Here is a 16258-nt window from a genome sequence, read left to right on the forward strand (position 1 = left end):
AGTACAAATTAATCGTTTGGAAAATACTTCGGGAAAAGAGGAAGATGTAAGAAGGAGAAAAAAATAAAGAATGTGCTTCAGCCTATGAACATCAAAGGTGGAGGAAATGTAAAAAAGGACGAAACTATCAAGACTTTTAAAATGTGGTATTGTACATAATGTCCTCCCGAATTAGGGTACAGTAAGGAAACCAGGTCCAGTAGACTAAGACAGAATCTAAAGTTCTCAAGCTAAAATAATTCTGACATATTTGTATTCTTGGAAATGTATTTTATGTTTTATAAATGATTTTTTTTCTTAGGCTCTTTGTATCCAAGTAAACTAATTTAGAGAAGAAAAACAGAACATTGAAATGTTCTTCCAAGAAACCATTTTAACCGGCTGCACAGAAAACAAACAGCCCTCCATAATAAGGCTGTGGCTGGACACTGTGATCAGAAAACATTGCCTCTTATCACGTTCAATGAACTACTGCCATTCCCAATAACACTCTTTTACACTTAGCCCTCAGTGCCAGCGACAAACATGGAGGATGGTGGTCAACATTATTTCTGCTCCATTAGCAGCACCAACCAACCAGCAGCTGGCTATGTGGAGTGAACAATTGCAGGTGGATGGACAGAGCCTCTTGCCTTTAACTAAACTGCAGCACTCGAAAGGGATCAAGAGTCCTGTGTTCCATCAGTTTAATATCCCCAGCATCAGCGCCCGCCAAGCAGACACCAGCTATGGGCCAAGACAAACATATGGGATTCAGTTGAAGGGGTCCAGTTTTCTAAGACGGCACTCCAGTCAAAACTTCTTAAGGAGCCGGTCTGAACGTGCTTTATTTAAAAAAAGGTAGTGCCACTTTCAAAAAAGCATGGATTCAGCCGACACACTGCTACCTTTCACCCGCCATGTTGTTTAAAGGTGTGTTTGGTTTAAAAATGTGTGTAAACCTTCGTCATCATTACCTGCCATTTTCATCCCTACTTTAAAAGGAACTTTTAAAAAGTTACACCAATTAATTTCTTTCACTGGGAGAAGAAGAAAAAAAAGATATATATTTTTTAAATCATCTAAAACAGACAGGAAAAGAGTAATCTCTGTATTTTAAAGAAGAAAATTCAAAATAAATGTGAAAAGTTAAGCAAAAATATTTCATAAGTACTCAGGAAAATAACATAATAATCATTTTACACCATACATTTTGTTACTTTAATATATATGTGACAGTAAGTTCCCCTCAGACATGCATTCATATAAACTCCTGACCCTAAATGAAATAAATCGCAATTTGTATTGCATCATTACCGGTTTGAATCATTACCGTATTTTTCAGACTATAAGTCGCACCCGAGTATAAGTCGCATCAGTCCAAAAATACATCTTGACGGGGAAAAAACATATATACTAAGTCACACTGGACTATAAGTTGCATTTATTTAGAACCAAGAACCAAGAGAAAACATTACCGTCTAAAGCCACGAGAGGGCGCTCTATGTTCTCAGTGTAGGCTACAGAAGCACTGAGCAGCATAGAGCGCCCTCTCGCAGCTGTAGACGGTAATGTTATCTTTTGGTTCATTTCTCTTGGTTCATTTCTCTTGGTTCATGTCAAATTAATTTTGATAAATAAGTCGCACCTGACTATAAGTTGCAGGACCAGCCAAACTATGAAAAAAGTGCGACTTATAGTCCGGAAAATACGGTACATATTTTAATCGATTTTCAACTGGCTCGCAGTTAATCGTTACATCCCTAACAGAAACAAAATTTATTTGCTTTTGAAATTTTTAAAAATACATATGTAAAGCAGCTTTACAAAAAAAAAGTGTCTAACATATTCCAGTTAGCAAAGGAAAGTGGCAAAGAAAACCATCTAAAATATGGCTACGGGTGTAGGGAAAAAAGCAAAAAAAAATAAATAAATTAGGCAACATGTCAGCTTACTGTTCTTCAGTGATGTGCAAGCTGAAGTTGAAGTTGAAAGTGTGAAAACGTAATTAAAAAATCTGCTCTACATTCAGTCCCACAACACCCTACAAAAACCTGCTGCTTCCATGCAGAATAAACTGAAAATAGATAATTGGCACAGTATGAACATTTTTCAAGATTTTTCAAAATTTCTGTATGTGGCAAGCCCAAAGGAACTCTGAAAAAAGTAAAAAGGTATGGTAGCATAGTATGTGACGTCATTTAAATCTATTTCGAAAAGACAACATAGAAATCAAATCAAAATCGTTCATTTATTTTTGTGCCGCTCTGAAAAAGCACCCAAAGCAAACATTTACCCATTACTCTGAGTGGTGGCAAGACCTGCATGGCTAACTCTAAATAAAACTCAAGCGGCTGGTGAACAGGCCCCAGTGTCCAGAGCAATGACAACAGAAAATGTGGCTTTAAACTGGTCATCATTAAAAATGTATAAATATATTAATACATTAATAAAAGCAGCCAAACACACATGGCTGGAGTTGCTAGTCTCTGGCCTCTCCTAAAGCAGACCTAAAGAAATAAGTTGCCTCTGCATGTCCTCCAACACCTCCTCTCTTCAACCTCAAACCATACACCAAAACAGCTCAGGGGTCAAGCCTCTGCAACAGGCAAGTCCTCGGCTGAATCAACAAAGTACATCAATAACTATTAGTGAATACAACTCTTGTGTACGGGTCCACTTCTCAGGGGGAAGGAACTGGCTCGGTTTCTTTTTCAATCAAAGGCAACCTTTTTTTCTGGATATGCTAAATCCCCAACATATCCTCTTCTGTATAACTGAAGCATATACAACCGTTCTTTACAAATACTTAACAAATCATACTGGAGATAGACTAAAGGCCCTTCTTTTTAAGAGAGGACAAAAGTCTTATTAAATGTAAAGTGGTGATTTGAGTCTAATCCAAAATATCACAGCATCTGTTTTCTCCAACCTCTCTTTGTCACTTTAGATAAGGCTTCGCATAAAAGAAGTCTTCCCAGTAAAAACAGAATGTTATGAAATACGTTGGGACTATTGCCAGCTAAATTGCACTTTTTGGTGCATTTGAAGTGCATTAAGAAAGATAGAGGTACATAGAAGGGGGAATTTAGTTTTAGCAAATTCCTTTAGCTGTAAAAACACAAGCAGAACTGAGGTAACAGTTAAAATCAGGACAGCCTGTTATGATCCAAATGTTACCTGATTTCAAGCTGAGATGCTGAAGTTGAAGTCACTGTGTTCAGTCAATATGTGGTGAAGAATGTTTGTGCTCCCAGATGGATGGTTTCTGAGTTTAAACTGGTGTTGGAATTAATGTGAGTGAAACTCAATGCTGCTCCTTCCAAAGAAAAGCAACTACTTCTGATAGCTCTGTTGGTTCAGAAAACGTGCTTTACTCTCTTTCATTCCGAACACTTTCTTACTCTTAATATAGCTGTCCAACTAGTACTTAAAGAGATTCACCCAACAACGAAAATCCAGACATAATATATTCAGCCACATACGATTTCAAACCTGTATAACTTTCTTTTTTCTGTTTAGCAGTTAACAGAAAAGGGAAAAAAATGCCCTTTCCGATCCAATTTCACAGAACAGGAAACCCAAACTAGTACTCAATAGGTTTATGGCAAAGGTAGCAAAGTTCAATTCATGAATGCAACTTTCTTTTGAGTCAAATTATTCATTCTTAAATCTAATTGATCCAGCTCTCAAGTTCAACTCACTGATTGTCTTAAATGTTAAACATGCTCTCTGGAGAGGAAGGTTATTAGTGAATGACGTAAAAGTTGTGGTCTCTTTGTCACACAAAGCTTGTATAGCTACATTTAAGCTTTTATTTTTTTAAGCTTAAAAGCTTTAGTCCCAAATATTTTCATTGCCATGCAACAGGGAACAGGCACAGTCTTCAGAATCTTTTCTGCAATAAGGAAGAAATAAAGTCAAAGAGGTTTAAAAAACATGATGAAAATGACAGAAGATTATTTAACTGGTAGCTGGAAACTGGTAATGCATTGTATCAGCAAGGATATCTGTTGTGTTATTTATGTAAATGGTATATAAAATTCCATGTAAGTGCATCTGCAGAATATTCAACAATTCTCGACCCACTTTTGCTGCAGCCATGTGAGGACAGAACATTTTGTTATAAGGTTAAAAAGGCATGTTGCTTTGGTTGAAACATTCCATTCTTCAATTGCGTATTAAATTCACATGCGCAATAAATCTTTTTTGTTACTTTCCAGTTTGTCTCTAGAAACTGGCAGTTACAGATGATGAGAGTCTGGAGCATTAAGAACAAGGCACATTGAGTGATCCACCGAGTAAAGGGAGGGACACACACTGGTATGCCAGCGATGTCAGAGAGCAGAGATGTGTTTACTCTTAAAACAGAGTACACCCACTTGTGACAGTTTAAGTCTCAAACATGTTATGGTCACTGGCACTTCTGTTTGATGTAGGTTGTGCAGCCACCATTTCTTAACTTAATAAATATGACTATAATAGCACAGTTCTCCTCTCTGAATTGCATCTCTACTTTACTCCAATTTACCAAAGATTTAACACAAAATAATGGCAAGAAAACACTTCACATGGGCTACCCACAAACTATATAAAAAAATACAGTGCAAAAAAAAATTTCTCAAGACTCACTTTAAATGAGTCTGATGAATCATTCACTGAATGAAATCACTGAATCCATTAAAGCGGTTACTGAATCAACATATGACTAGACTATAATGTCTAGTAAGAAAACATGTCTCACGAGCTGCATGTAAAAATAAACATACAGAGTGAGCAGTGTAAATCAATTCACAAACAAATTAGAAAGTCGTGGCCTACTGGTTAGAGATTCGGATTCGTAAACCAAAGGTTGTGAGTTTGAGTCTTTGGCTGGCAGGAATTGTAGGTGGGGGGAGTACAGTGCTCTCTCCACCTTCAATACCACTACTGAGCTGCCCTTGAGCAAGGCACTGAACCCCCAACTGCTCCCCGGGTGCCGCAGCATAAATGGCTGACCACTGCTCTGGGTGTGTGTTCATGGCTTGTGTGTGTTCACTGCTGTGTGTGTGCACTTTGGATGGGTAAAATGCAGAGCACGAATTCCGAGTATGGGTCACCATACTTGACTGTATGTCACGTCACTTTTTCACTTTCAATCCTTACCCTAAAAGAATAGTTCAGAAACGCACCAGTTTCCTGTTTGTATCAGTTTGACAAATTATTCACTGAATGAACATATATACATCTGCTGTTCAAAAGTTTGAAGTTGGTGAAATTTTTAAAAATGTTTTTGAAAGTCTCTAATGCATTTAATTGATCAAATACAGTAAAAACATTTATATTATTAAATAGTATAACAATTTAAAATAACTTTTCTATTTTAATATAATATATATTAATAAATAATAAATCTTGCAGTTTTTCCCTTTGAAGGCAAAATTGAGATTTCAGCAGCCATGACAGTCTTCAATGTCACATGATCCTTCAGAATCTCTCTAATATGCTGATTTAGTGCATAATAAATATTTCTTATTGTTATCAGTGTTGAAAATGTCTGATGCTTAATTTTTGTTTGTTGTTGAAACCACGATTTTGTTTCTTCAGTATTCTTTGATGATTAGTTGAAAAGAACCGCATTTATTTGAAATAGACATGTCTGTAACTGTTTAAACATTTTCACTCTCTTTTGATCAATTTCATTCAGCCTATATTTGGCATCACTGCTGAATAAAAGTATTCATTTTTGTTTCAAAATAAGAAATAAAATATTTATATAACTGATTGGCTTACAGTTATTTTTATGCTGATTTATTTTGCAGATTAGTGTTTCTTATCATTAGGGTTGGGAACTGAGAACCGGTTCTTATTTAGAATAACTATTCACTTGCTAATTCAGAACCGGTTCTGTTCTTTGAAAAGAACCAGAACCATGAACAATTTCTAAGTTTCGGTTCCGAGAACGGTTCTGGTGCAACACATGACCAAGCGCTGTGAGCTGCCTTCCGCCGGTGTTCTGACGATTCCAAGTCTCCCGTAAAGGATGTCACAAAGCGAATAACAGAAATGTCACCCTGCCTCTTTACGTAATTACTGAGCACATTGATTCCAATGACGCGCACTCCACAGACACACTGCGTCGAGTCTTTAACTAACGAACACATCGTTTCCCTCGACTTTACGCGCACTCGCGCCTTTGATAACTGTGCACGCGCCACTAAATTATATTATATTTGTCTCATATTGTCATTAATATACATACTGATTTCATCTTGGACCATTAAATAAATATACTGCTATTGTTATGTAAGTAGGAGGGATCGATTATTTAGTGTACAAGTCATTTCAAGAGTGATAAACAAAGTGCTATAAAATATTTATTTTAATACTTTACATTTTAAATGTTTAAAAATGTGGAAACCACTCATTGCATCACACCATCTCCTGATTGCATTATTATTTGTAAAATAGGGGCTTTATGAAGAGTGTGTATACTTGGTTATAAGTAGAACAGTTTATATTTCATTAATTTAGGCAAATGAACAAGTGTCTCAGCCCTCAAGGGACTATTTGGCCAACCAGCTTATTCCTGTTTGAAAAGCAAAATGTTATTGAAAGTGTAAAAAACATCAACTTTGAAGCACATGCTGATTGATGGACTAGCATTACTCAACATTACTCACTACCTTCCAGTAACACTACATTCAATGAAGGTAAAATAGTAAAAAAACATAATAATAGTTCATTTAAATGGAACCAGAACAATTTCGAACAATACTCAACCCTACTTATGAAGCATGTTGCATTTTGACATTGCCAACCTTTAAATTAAGTTGACAATAAGTAATAAACAGTATTGCGCATTGAGTAGTTGAGTATTGTGCATTTTTCTTAACCACTATTTTTTAATAATTTTTTAATGATTTTAATGGAACTGGAATAGGAACCGGAAAATTTCTAACAATTCCCAACCCTACTTATCATATTATTTGAATCTATTGTAGGAATTATAAACACACTGGTTTGTATTTCAAATAGTTCAGTTTGTGGAGTTTTTTATTCTTCTAGTTATTTACCTATAACAGTTAATGAATCAGAAGCATTGCCCATTCACAGAAATAGCTTACTTCAAATTATTGGTGTCATATGTTTGTTAGCTGCTGCTTGGTAGAGCAATATAAATCACCATTAGGACTAGGTTTTGAAACAGAGCTAACACTAGAACTCAAGGAGGAATTCAAGGCATGATGGGATAAAAAGAAGTTCAAAGTCATCACAGCTGTGAAATAGATCTGAGAAAGACTGTGAACATGTAAGATTGTTAGTGGCAGAGTGGGCAGAAGAACACAGACTCCTCTGACCATTAATATCATTATTCTCCTGACAAAGGTGCGTTGGGGATGAAGTTCTGGCTCAGGGCCAGTCTCGTGTGTGAAGCTCAGCCAAGAGTTCAGTAACTCAGCCAGCTCTGATCATCAATGAGTGAGGAGCCTCATTCAGCACCCTGGCCACAGAGTACAGCAGTATGTATTATAGAGGCCAAGCTATGAGTGACACAGAGCCGTAGATTATCAGATGATAATTCCCATTGCCTTGTGAACACTCTGACTGCTGACCCTATTTCAGTCCCTATTGGAAAGGGAACAGACAATGGTTTGGCTCTTTGATATTTCTATCAAAGTATTTATGCTGACATTCCAAAACCTTGTTGAGTTGTTAAAGGGTTAGTTCACCCAAAAATGAAAATTATGTCATTATTGACTCACCCTCATTTTGTTCCAAACCCGTAAGACCTACGTTCATCTTTGGAACACAGTTTAAGATATTTTAGATTTAGTCAGAGAGCTTCCTGTCCCTCCATTGAAAATGTGTGTATGGTATACTGTCCATGTCCAGAAAGGTAATAAAAACATCATCAAAGTAGTCCATGTGACATCAGATGGTCAGTTAGATTTTATCCAGCATTGTCTTCTCTTCCGGATCTGTTGTGAGCGCGTTCACAGCACTGCAGTGTAGTGATGTCCAGTTTGTGAACGAATCATTCGATTTAACCGGTTCTTCTTGAACCAGTACAGCAAATCGAACTGAATCGTTTGAAATGGGTCAGGTCTCCAATAAGCATTAATCGACAAATTACTTTTTTAACGTGGCTGACACTCCCTCTGAGTTAAAATATACCAATATCCCGGAGTAATTCATTTACTCAAACAGTACACTGACTGAACTGCTGTGAAGAGAGAAGATGAAGATGAACACGTAGCCGAGCCAGATAACGAACAAAAGATTGACTCGTTCTCGATTCTTGGGTGAACTAACCATTTAAGCAGAAACAGAACCGTTCACTTTTCTCCACTTTCAGAGGAATGTTCACAGGCCTGAAACATGCCTGTGTCATGTAAGTGAGCCTCCCACTCCTCCTTCTCCTCCTCCCCCAAATAAAATCATCCCTCCATCCCCCACGACTTCTCAAAGAGGAAATATCTGCTTCACGGGCTATATGTGAAGACTTTAAGATCCACCATGGCTGTAATTAAGACCAGTGAAACATAACTTGGTGTCGACTCGGAGTGCCACTTTACATCAAAGACTGTCCACGTAAGCATTTGATCCATTACTCAAGGAAGTGGTGGAGTTTAGACGGAAAAAGTAAATCTTAAGCCTCAGTAGGTCTTGAAGAAATACACAAGCAAGATTTCAAAAGTCAACAGTGATGTAATTCTAAGACAATTTAAACATTCAGATCTGAAGGAAAATGTCTAAAGGAGTCACTTCAAAAGGAACAGTTAAGCTTGTCTCAGAGCAGATTAACTCATAGGTTCTAATAAGTACTGAATCTGAAAATGTATTTTTATTGACTGCAAGGAAAAATACAGCATTCAATGTAAACCAATTCATGAACACATTAATGAACAAAAGTATTTCGATGAGTGGGCCTCATGGGAGGATGATGAAAACTCTTATCTTGAAAGGAATAGATAAAAAAAAATAAAACTTACAAACATATGAGCCACCACTTGAATCAGAATGATGAACTCACTGAATCAACTAAATATTACTCACTAGTGAGAAAAACATTCATTCTCTGAATGAATTCGCTGAAGCAGATACTGAATTAACATTATTAAGAATTAAATTCATTCAATTGTCTTTTGCAATCATATCCAGTCAAATTCTGAATTTCTATTTCAATGATTTACTGCATCCTAAAATTAATAATAATATATTAAAACAACAATGCAAACTGTCAGATAAATATCTTCTTTAACATGGCTTTTTGACTGAGTACAAACAAAAAAAAAAATTTCTAAGGTTTTTTTTTTTTTTTTATGTATTTCATTTGTAGAAAAGCTAACACATTCCACTTGATTCCAAGGAGCAAGGGAGAGTGTGTTGTCCAAGTTTAGGCTCAGATAAATAAAGCCCTGTGCTAAATGCCATTGCTTGATTTCAAAGAAACACCTTTTTCCACTGAGAGCCTCTTCATTGCAGACGTCACTCTTTTGCCCATGCTTGTCTATCTAAAGTCTTTGAAAGTTTAGGCAAAATCGATTTTCCAATTTGACCTCTGTATTATTTATTGTTCAAGAATAAAGCTCTCCTTTGATGTTCTCTGATGTTGGAAAGGCCCTGGGGAGAGCAGCTTCATCCTATTTTTTAGCTTTTTGGTGTGACCCACAGTTCTCGCAACTCTGCTATCACTCTGGATACTCACCTCAAGTTTGCATAGTCTTTTGTGAGGAAATAGAAAGGCCAAAAGGTACAATACACAATTTCCCTGAATGAGCTAATCTAAAGACTGACAGGTAAGTGATTTAGCACCATCCTCAGCACAGCATGTAATAAATGGGAAATTAATAACTTTTCATTTTGCTATAAGCAAGATCTTCAATGGATAACTTAAATTTCGGACCATTACTCACACAAAGCTATTGACAGCTTTTAGAGGGCTTGGAATATAATAAATGGCTTATCTGGACAGTTTTTATTTTTTTCCTTCTTCTTTTTTGAGGCTTACAGCCTCTAGTCCCAGTCTACTTAAAATCTTATGGGGAAAAAAGCCATTAGTAATTTAATAACAATGTTTAACGTAATGTTCTTCTGCAGAACTCAAAATTCAAATAGACCATATAAAACAATTTACTTTAACTGTTATTTTTATTTTGAAAAATATAATAAATAATAAAATAATAACAAAATATTTGAAACTATTAAGAGAAAAATATATTACTTGCTTTTTCTGTATTGGCTAGAATTTTAATATTGCTGCATTAGTAATAGAGACATGAGAGTTAGAAGATGACTGAGTGAGGCGGTGATCTATCCCTTTAAATAAAGAAAATGTCAAACATAAGGAAACAGCAATTATTACGGGGAAAAATTATGATCATAAAAGCAGGTTTAGAAGAGTCTAGGCATGACTCACCACTCAATGCCAGTGATGATTTGCATAGAAGTTTAGAAACGATCTGTGCTGGCATTATGAAGTATGAAAATAGGCCAAAATAGTTTCTAAGTCAATTATATTAACTACACAAACCTACCGCAACATCATGTTTCTGTCACATTTTTCAATTTGTTAAGATCATTAAAAATAATAATAATAATAAAAAACAATACATATATATATATATATATATACTTGGAAAGGAAACAACACTCACCAGCCCATCACAGTTGTTAATGGCGACAGAGGTTCCAGGCACATCCGTGATGTCCCCTATAAAAGTGCAGTCTGTTTTCAGCAACTCCCTTCTGAGTATTCTCTCTGAGTGGGTTCCATTCTCAGTTTCATTCCGAGCTATTTCTATCTCATCGTGCCATTCCACCATGGCTCCTGGAGCCACTAATCTTTGGTTGGGATGTAGTCGGAGGTGGAATTCTTTGCCAAAGACAGTGATGTTAAAGAACAGCCTGTCTACCGCTTGCGTTGACCCTTTCAAAACCTCCCGCTTCACACGCTGCTTGTGATTGGCCGAAAGAAGATGCGACAGGTAGTGTCCCTCTGCGTCTGTACTGATGGGAGTAATGAGGCCATACTCTTTTAGACGGCTCTTCAACGAATCTGATAAAACATGAAGACACACATGTAGAATTTATTTTAATTATATAAAAAATGAATTAGAAAACATTCACATCTCATGCCACTTATAAATGCATGCTGGATATCAAGTCTTGACATATGAATGATGGTTTGCATGAGGGAAAACATTTCAAATCGAAAAATGTGCCAGAGACAAAAACTCTTTGCCTTGCTATTTGTTATGGCAGTTTTAGCTAAGCAAGAAATAAAATTGTTTGTCTCCCATGACTGCCTGTTTTAGGGCTTATGCAAAAACAAAATAATTCATTTAGGTTCTTAAAATACAACAATACTAACATCTGTTTAAAACTTTTTTAGAGGATGTTTGAATGTGAATTTCTTGTTTAATTGAATAAACATACACATTTTTAAACATTACATTTTAATCAATAATGTTAACATTAATACTGTCATTTTTCATTTACAGTTACTAAATTGTCAATTGTCAATTTCAACCTAATTAACTGCATTGGTAATTAAACTGAATGTGGTTGAAAATGCAATGAACACATGACTGCAGGTTGTGACGTTGACACCATTTTCAAATTTACAGTATCAAGTAAGAGTTTTCAGTGTACAATTAACTTCTTGAAATTCTCCCACTGTTCATTAAAGAGAGAGAGAATAATTTCTTTAGTTAATTTATTATAAGTCTAACTGACTAAACAACGTATTATCCTGTGCAACTTGCGTCCCGCTCCCACAACCTATTAAAAGTGTTAAAGTATGTTAAAAGTTCTTTAGAGATAGATTTGCATCATCTCTTAGGGTAAACTTAGGGCTTTTACTGTACTGACAGTCTGTTAAACAGTTCTGATTAATTTTCTGATTACAATATTTGTCATTAAACACTGAGAGGAGATGCAATTCACAACAGTTAAACTCCACTGGACACTTGGCAGAGTGTGACTCTAGTTTGCACTTTGCAGCTGTCTACATAAATTATCAATGAAGCATCATAACTTATAAAATGACTTTTTGACCTTTAAATAATTTTAAGAAACAAAAAGAGCCTACAGATATGGGAAATGTTTTTAGGACCACAAGGCTGTATTCTTTACCTTCTTTATCTACACTTTCACCAGCCTGCAAGAAAAAAAGAGAGAACAAAGAGACAGTGCATGAAACATGCAGCCAAGACATTTACAAAACAACTGAAAAAGTACTATTGGTAAAAACCATAAGGGATGTAAGAATATACAATCTGACATTCAACTTTTAATTTCATGTTGCAAGCCTTTTTAACATGTATTTTTTGGAGCCAGTCCTCCAAACAAAAAACGGACATATAGGTCATTTGTGCAAGCACCTTATTACAACCTATATTTACTTTTTAAAGTTAAGCGCCCTCTAGTGGGCGTAAAAATAACGACAATATTGTGTTGCGTCTGTCGTCATGAAATCACGTATAAATGTCATTACCAATCAAAATGCGCGTTTATTTAAATGCAATGTGTGGACTTTTTTAGGGCTGCAACTAATGATTATTTTGATAATCGATTAATCTGTCGATTATTTTTACGATTAATCGATTAATCGGTTTATGTACTTATATTTTAGTTTTTTCCATTTTTTCCCCAAGTAAATTATTAATAAATGGTCTTTATCATTCAGCATAGATTTAAGAGATTGTAACCATTTTGCACTGTCATATCCTCATCAAAAATATACCTGGAGTTGTTTTATTGTGTTAGTAATCCTTTGTCGAACTCTTCTGCAATCAGAACACTGACCCATACTCTAGCAAATTTCACAAGGAGATTTCAAATAATGTTTTCACCATGGCAGTCCTTAGAGCTCCTAAAGTAGTTTAACATCTGAACAAAGCTTATTAAGGAATCTTTCAGAACATATTTTCACGAAGAATAAGGATAAAACAATAAAATTGCAGTGCATTGTATTTTATTATTTACTGGGAAACAGCTTTATAGCTTTTGCTGTGAAATTGTAAACAATCCTTCAAAAAAAGTGCCAATGGCATGAAACCTGAATGGAACTCACAATTTAAAGTAAAATCCATCAGAAGGTTGTCCAGAAAAAAAATAGGACACACACAAAAAACCTGCTGTGTGAAAAAGAGCAGTGAATACTTAGAAAATAAGTGCATTTCAAATATCTACATTTACCCCTCTCATTCAGTCATAATTAGGCTGCACGACTGAATTTTGAACTGGTAAACGACAAACTGATCACAGAACATGTTTGTAAAGCTTTAAATGTTAACTGTTAAAAAGCAATGTTATCAGCTTTTACGACTAAACATTTGCAAAGAACATTGTACTGGAGAATCTGCACAAATGAAAGTCTTAGGGGCCGTTCACAAATCGCGCCTAAAAACGCTAGGCGCGCCACTTTCTCCTTCTTTCCAAAGCGCTCGGGCAGAAGAGCCCCTGAGGCGTCTGCCTTTGCTAAGCAACCATGACGTGCTCTCTCCTTGAAGAAGCGGAAATTTCAGCAAAGGATAAATGGATTTGCAGCTCAAAAAATCGCTTGCAGTAGCTCTGCTACTAAATTTATTTCAAAATGGAAATCCATATACAACTATGATCAGCTGTTCCTTTCATCTTGACTGAGCTTTTAACGTTGTTACGGGAAAGGATGAAGCTGATTGGTTAGTTCTTGTCACATGACCCGCGGTGCGGTTGCGGCATTCGGAAAAGTTTAAATGTTTTTAACTCGATGCAGTGCGGTGTTGGAAATAACGAACTTGAGAGCGCAAAAGACGCGATATGTGAACGTCCCCAGTGCAGTAGTGCAGAGTTTACAGGTTACTCTTCTTTTTTAAAGGCTCAATGTAAAGTACTCCCACATCACGCTGAATGACATGGCTGCAGAGACGCTGTTCGGGAAGCACGTGACATAAAACAAGGCCAGCTATTGGCTATTCGCTACTTCTCCTGTTGTACTGGCTGAGTAAAACCTCCGGTGGCTCATTACTGCCACACTTTGGTCACCGCAGATTTGAAATATGCACGAAATGAGCCGCTTACGGCAAATAAAAGTTATTTAGCAACGAATCGATGACTAAATTAGTTGACAACTATTTTAATAATCGATTTTAATCGATTAAATCGATTCGTTGTTTCAGCTCTAGACTTTTTACAACGATCTCACAGTAAATAAAAAAACATATTTTACTAGGTGACTAGTTCGTTTGAATGACCACACCTAACCCCACCCCTAAACCTACCCTGCACAGAAATCATGCAAAATCATGATTTATAGAGCATATACATTTTATGAGAATGTGCGTTATCTGGGATCGAACCCATGATCACATGATTACATATCGTCCAACTGAGCTACACGAATTACAATGCAAATAAAAGAGTACAAAACATTAATATGAAAACGTCCTGTTGCCAGTAGTGGTGGAATTGTAGTATACGCTCGGATAGGTCATATTTCATGGATTTTGACAAATGACATATACGGGCATATTGGTTGGAGGACAGGTTGATTTTTTTTTAATACTAATTGCTAATATGTAACGCAACAGTGACAAGATAGTGACCAGTGGCAGAAGAACAAGAAACTCATCTTGCTGTTGTGGTTCATTTGTTGCTGTTACTTATTTTAAATTTACTAGTATAAGGTGCCTGTACATTTTTGTTATTTGTAACCATCCAAATAGTTATCTATTTCATCTTTACTGATACTTATTAGAGACTAGTACATTATTAGAGACATTAATATCCCATCTCAGTTGTTGTGATTAACATTTCATATCTGGTTAACAAGTTACTAACTAGTTACTAATAAAAATGGGTACTTTATAGTTTTTGTAAAGTAAAAAAAAAAATTGTTATTTGCAACAAATACATGCTAGTGTACTGGAATAGTAACTAATATAGCAACTAAATACGAAGGATTGACAAATTGTCTGAAAGAATTCTATGTGGCAAGTGTCTACTAGCAGCCATGTAATAAAGCCTTAGCAATTAATAACAGCAATTAAAACAAATAGGCCTACTACAAGTTCCTGATAAGATAGTACTACTGAACTTTTTAAAGAAATACATGTGAAAACAGCTTGCCATATTTCACGTGTTTTCGTCCATGCCAACTTTTCAGACAGTTTTAGCCATTGGTTTGACAGCTGGGAACACTCTCCTAAAATGCGCACGTTTCTCTCTCTAGTATTCGGTTAGTACATTTTCTGTGAGTAGAACAAACTCAATATAGCCTACTGGTATGAATATTATTATAACCGGCTTACATTTTAGTCAAACGGATATGAAATTAAATCGTGTTCCAGCGGGAGGGCGACTGTCACATCTCCCGCGAGCTTTCACTGACAAATCACTTTCTATACAACTTTACGTGCATATACAGTAAATCATTAGCACTTACCAGATGAGCTGAAGTCACACTTACTATAACTCCTACCAATAGTAACCTAAGTGACAGGACAACCATCACGAGTCGGGTTTTCACAACTGAAAGACGAGAAACAGAAACTAAAATCCAAAGTTGGATGTTTCAATACGCGCGTTTCTTCTCTTAAAGTGTCGCGCACTACTTATCCTCAAACAAGAAACCTTAATTAAAGAGTAATTAATCTAATTTAAAGTTGTAGAACTTGGGTCAGTGCTTCAGTTTAGTAAACTTATAGGAAAGACATCCGTCTGAAGAGTTGGTGTGGATAAGTTGAGTTGAGCTGGCTGGACAGAGCCTTGTCTGAGCTCGAACCTGGCACTTTGCGCTGACTAATAAACTACAGACCAGCCCTGAAGTGACGTCATTTTCTACCCTTTCCCAGAAAGCAAATGTGGGGAAAAAAGAAGGAATATGTAAAGAAAACACATGGCGAAGCTTTTCTTAAAGCTAGTGTGAAAACGTGATGGAAAGATAGTCAAAAGAGGTCTGAGATAGCCCTGCAGAAGCAGCTCCTGTTACTTGGCAGGTAATAATAGGAGAATACTATACTTTTGCAGTCAATAGATTTGATTTCAATACATGTTCGTGAGGTTAAAATTTATTTGGTGCTAACTTTTATAGGTGGCCTGACTTTTCCAGTGACTTGACTGGCTTTTATTTAAACAGAGATAATAACAGCTCGCAGTGCTTGAAAATTATGTGTTCTGTTTTTTCCTCCCTCTCTGATGAGGACAAGAAGGGAGGAACAAAGCAAAGAATAGGCTACAATCCTCTCTCGTCTCAATCAATGTACTGTTTAATGGCCTTCTGCAATGTCTTTATATAAACCAAATTGTTCAA

At 36.1% G+C, this 16258-nt stretch overlaps 1 protein-coding gene across 2 annotated transcripts in view; it reads right to left on the reverse strand.

Moving 5' to 3' along the window:
• The window catches only part of adamts3 (ADAM metallopeptidase with thrombospondin type 1 motif, 3), a 121895-nt gene extending 106169 nt beyond the window's left edge, over window positions 1-15726 (reverse strand). For both annotated transcript variants that reach the window (XM_059550202.1, XM_059550201.1), the window contains exons 1-3: window positions 15392-15726; window positions 12100-12124; window positions 10620-11020 (exon numbers count right to left, since the gene is read on the reverse strand). In XM_059550202.1, coding sequence (XP_059406185.1) covers window positions 10620-11020; window positions 12100-12124; window positions 15392-15457 — 492 coding nt within the window. In that variant the 5' untranslated portion in view covers window positions 15458-15726. The remainder of the gene's footprint in view (window positions 1-10619; window positions 11021-12099; window positions 12125-15391) is intronic.
• Window positions 15727-16258: the final 532 nt, after the last annotated feature.

The sequence above is a fragment of the Carassius carassius genome, chromosome 5 (assembly GCF_963082965.1).
Source record: "Carassius carassius chromosome 5, fCarCar2.1, whole genome shotgun sequence".
Lineage (NCBI taxonomy): Eukaryota > Metazoa > Chordata > Actinopteri > Cypriniformes > Cyprinidae > Carassius > Carassius carassius.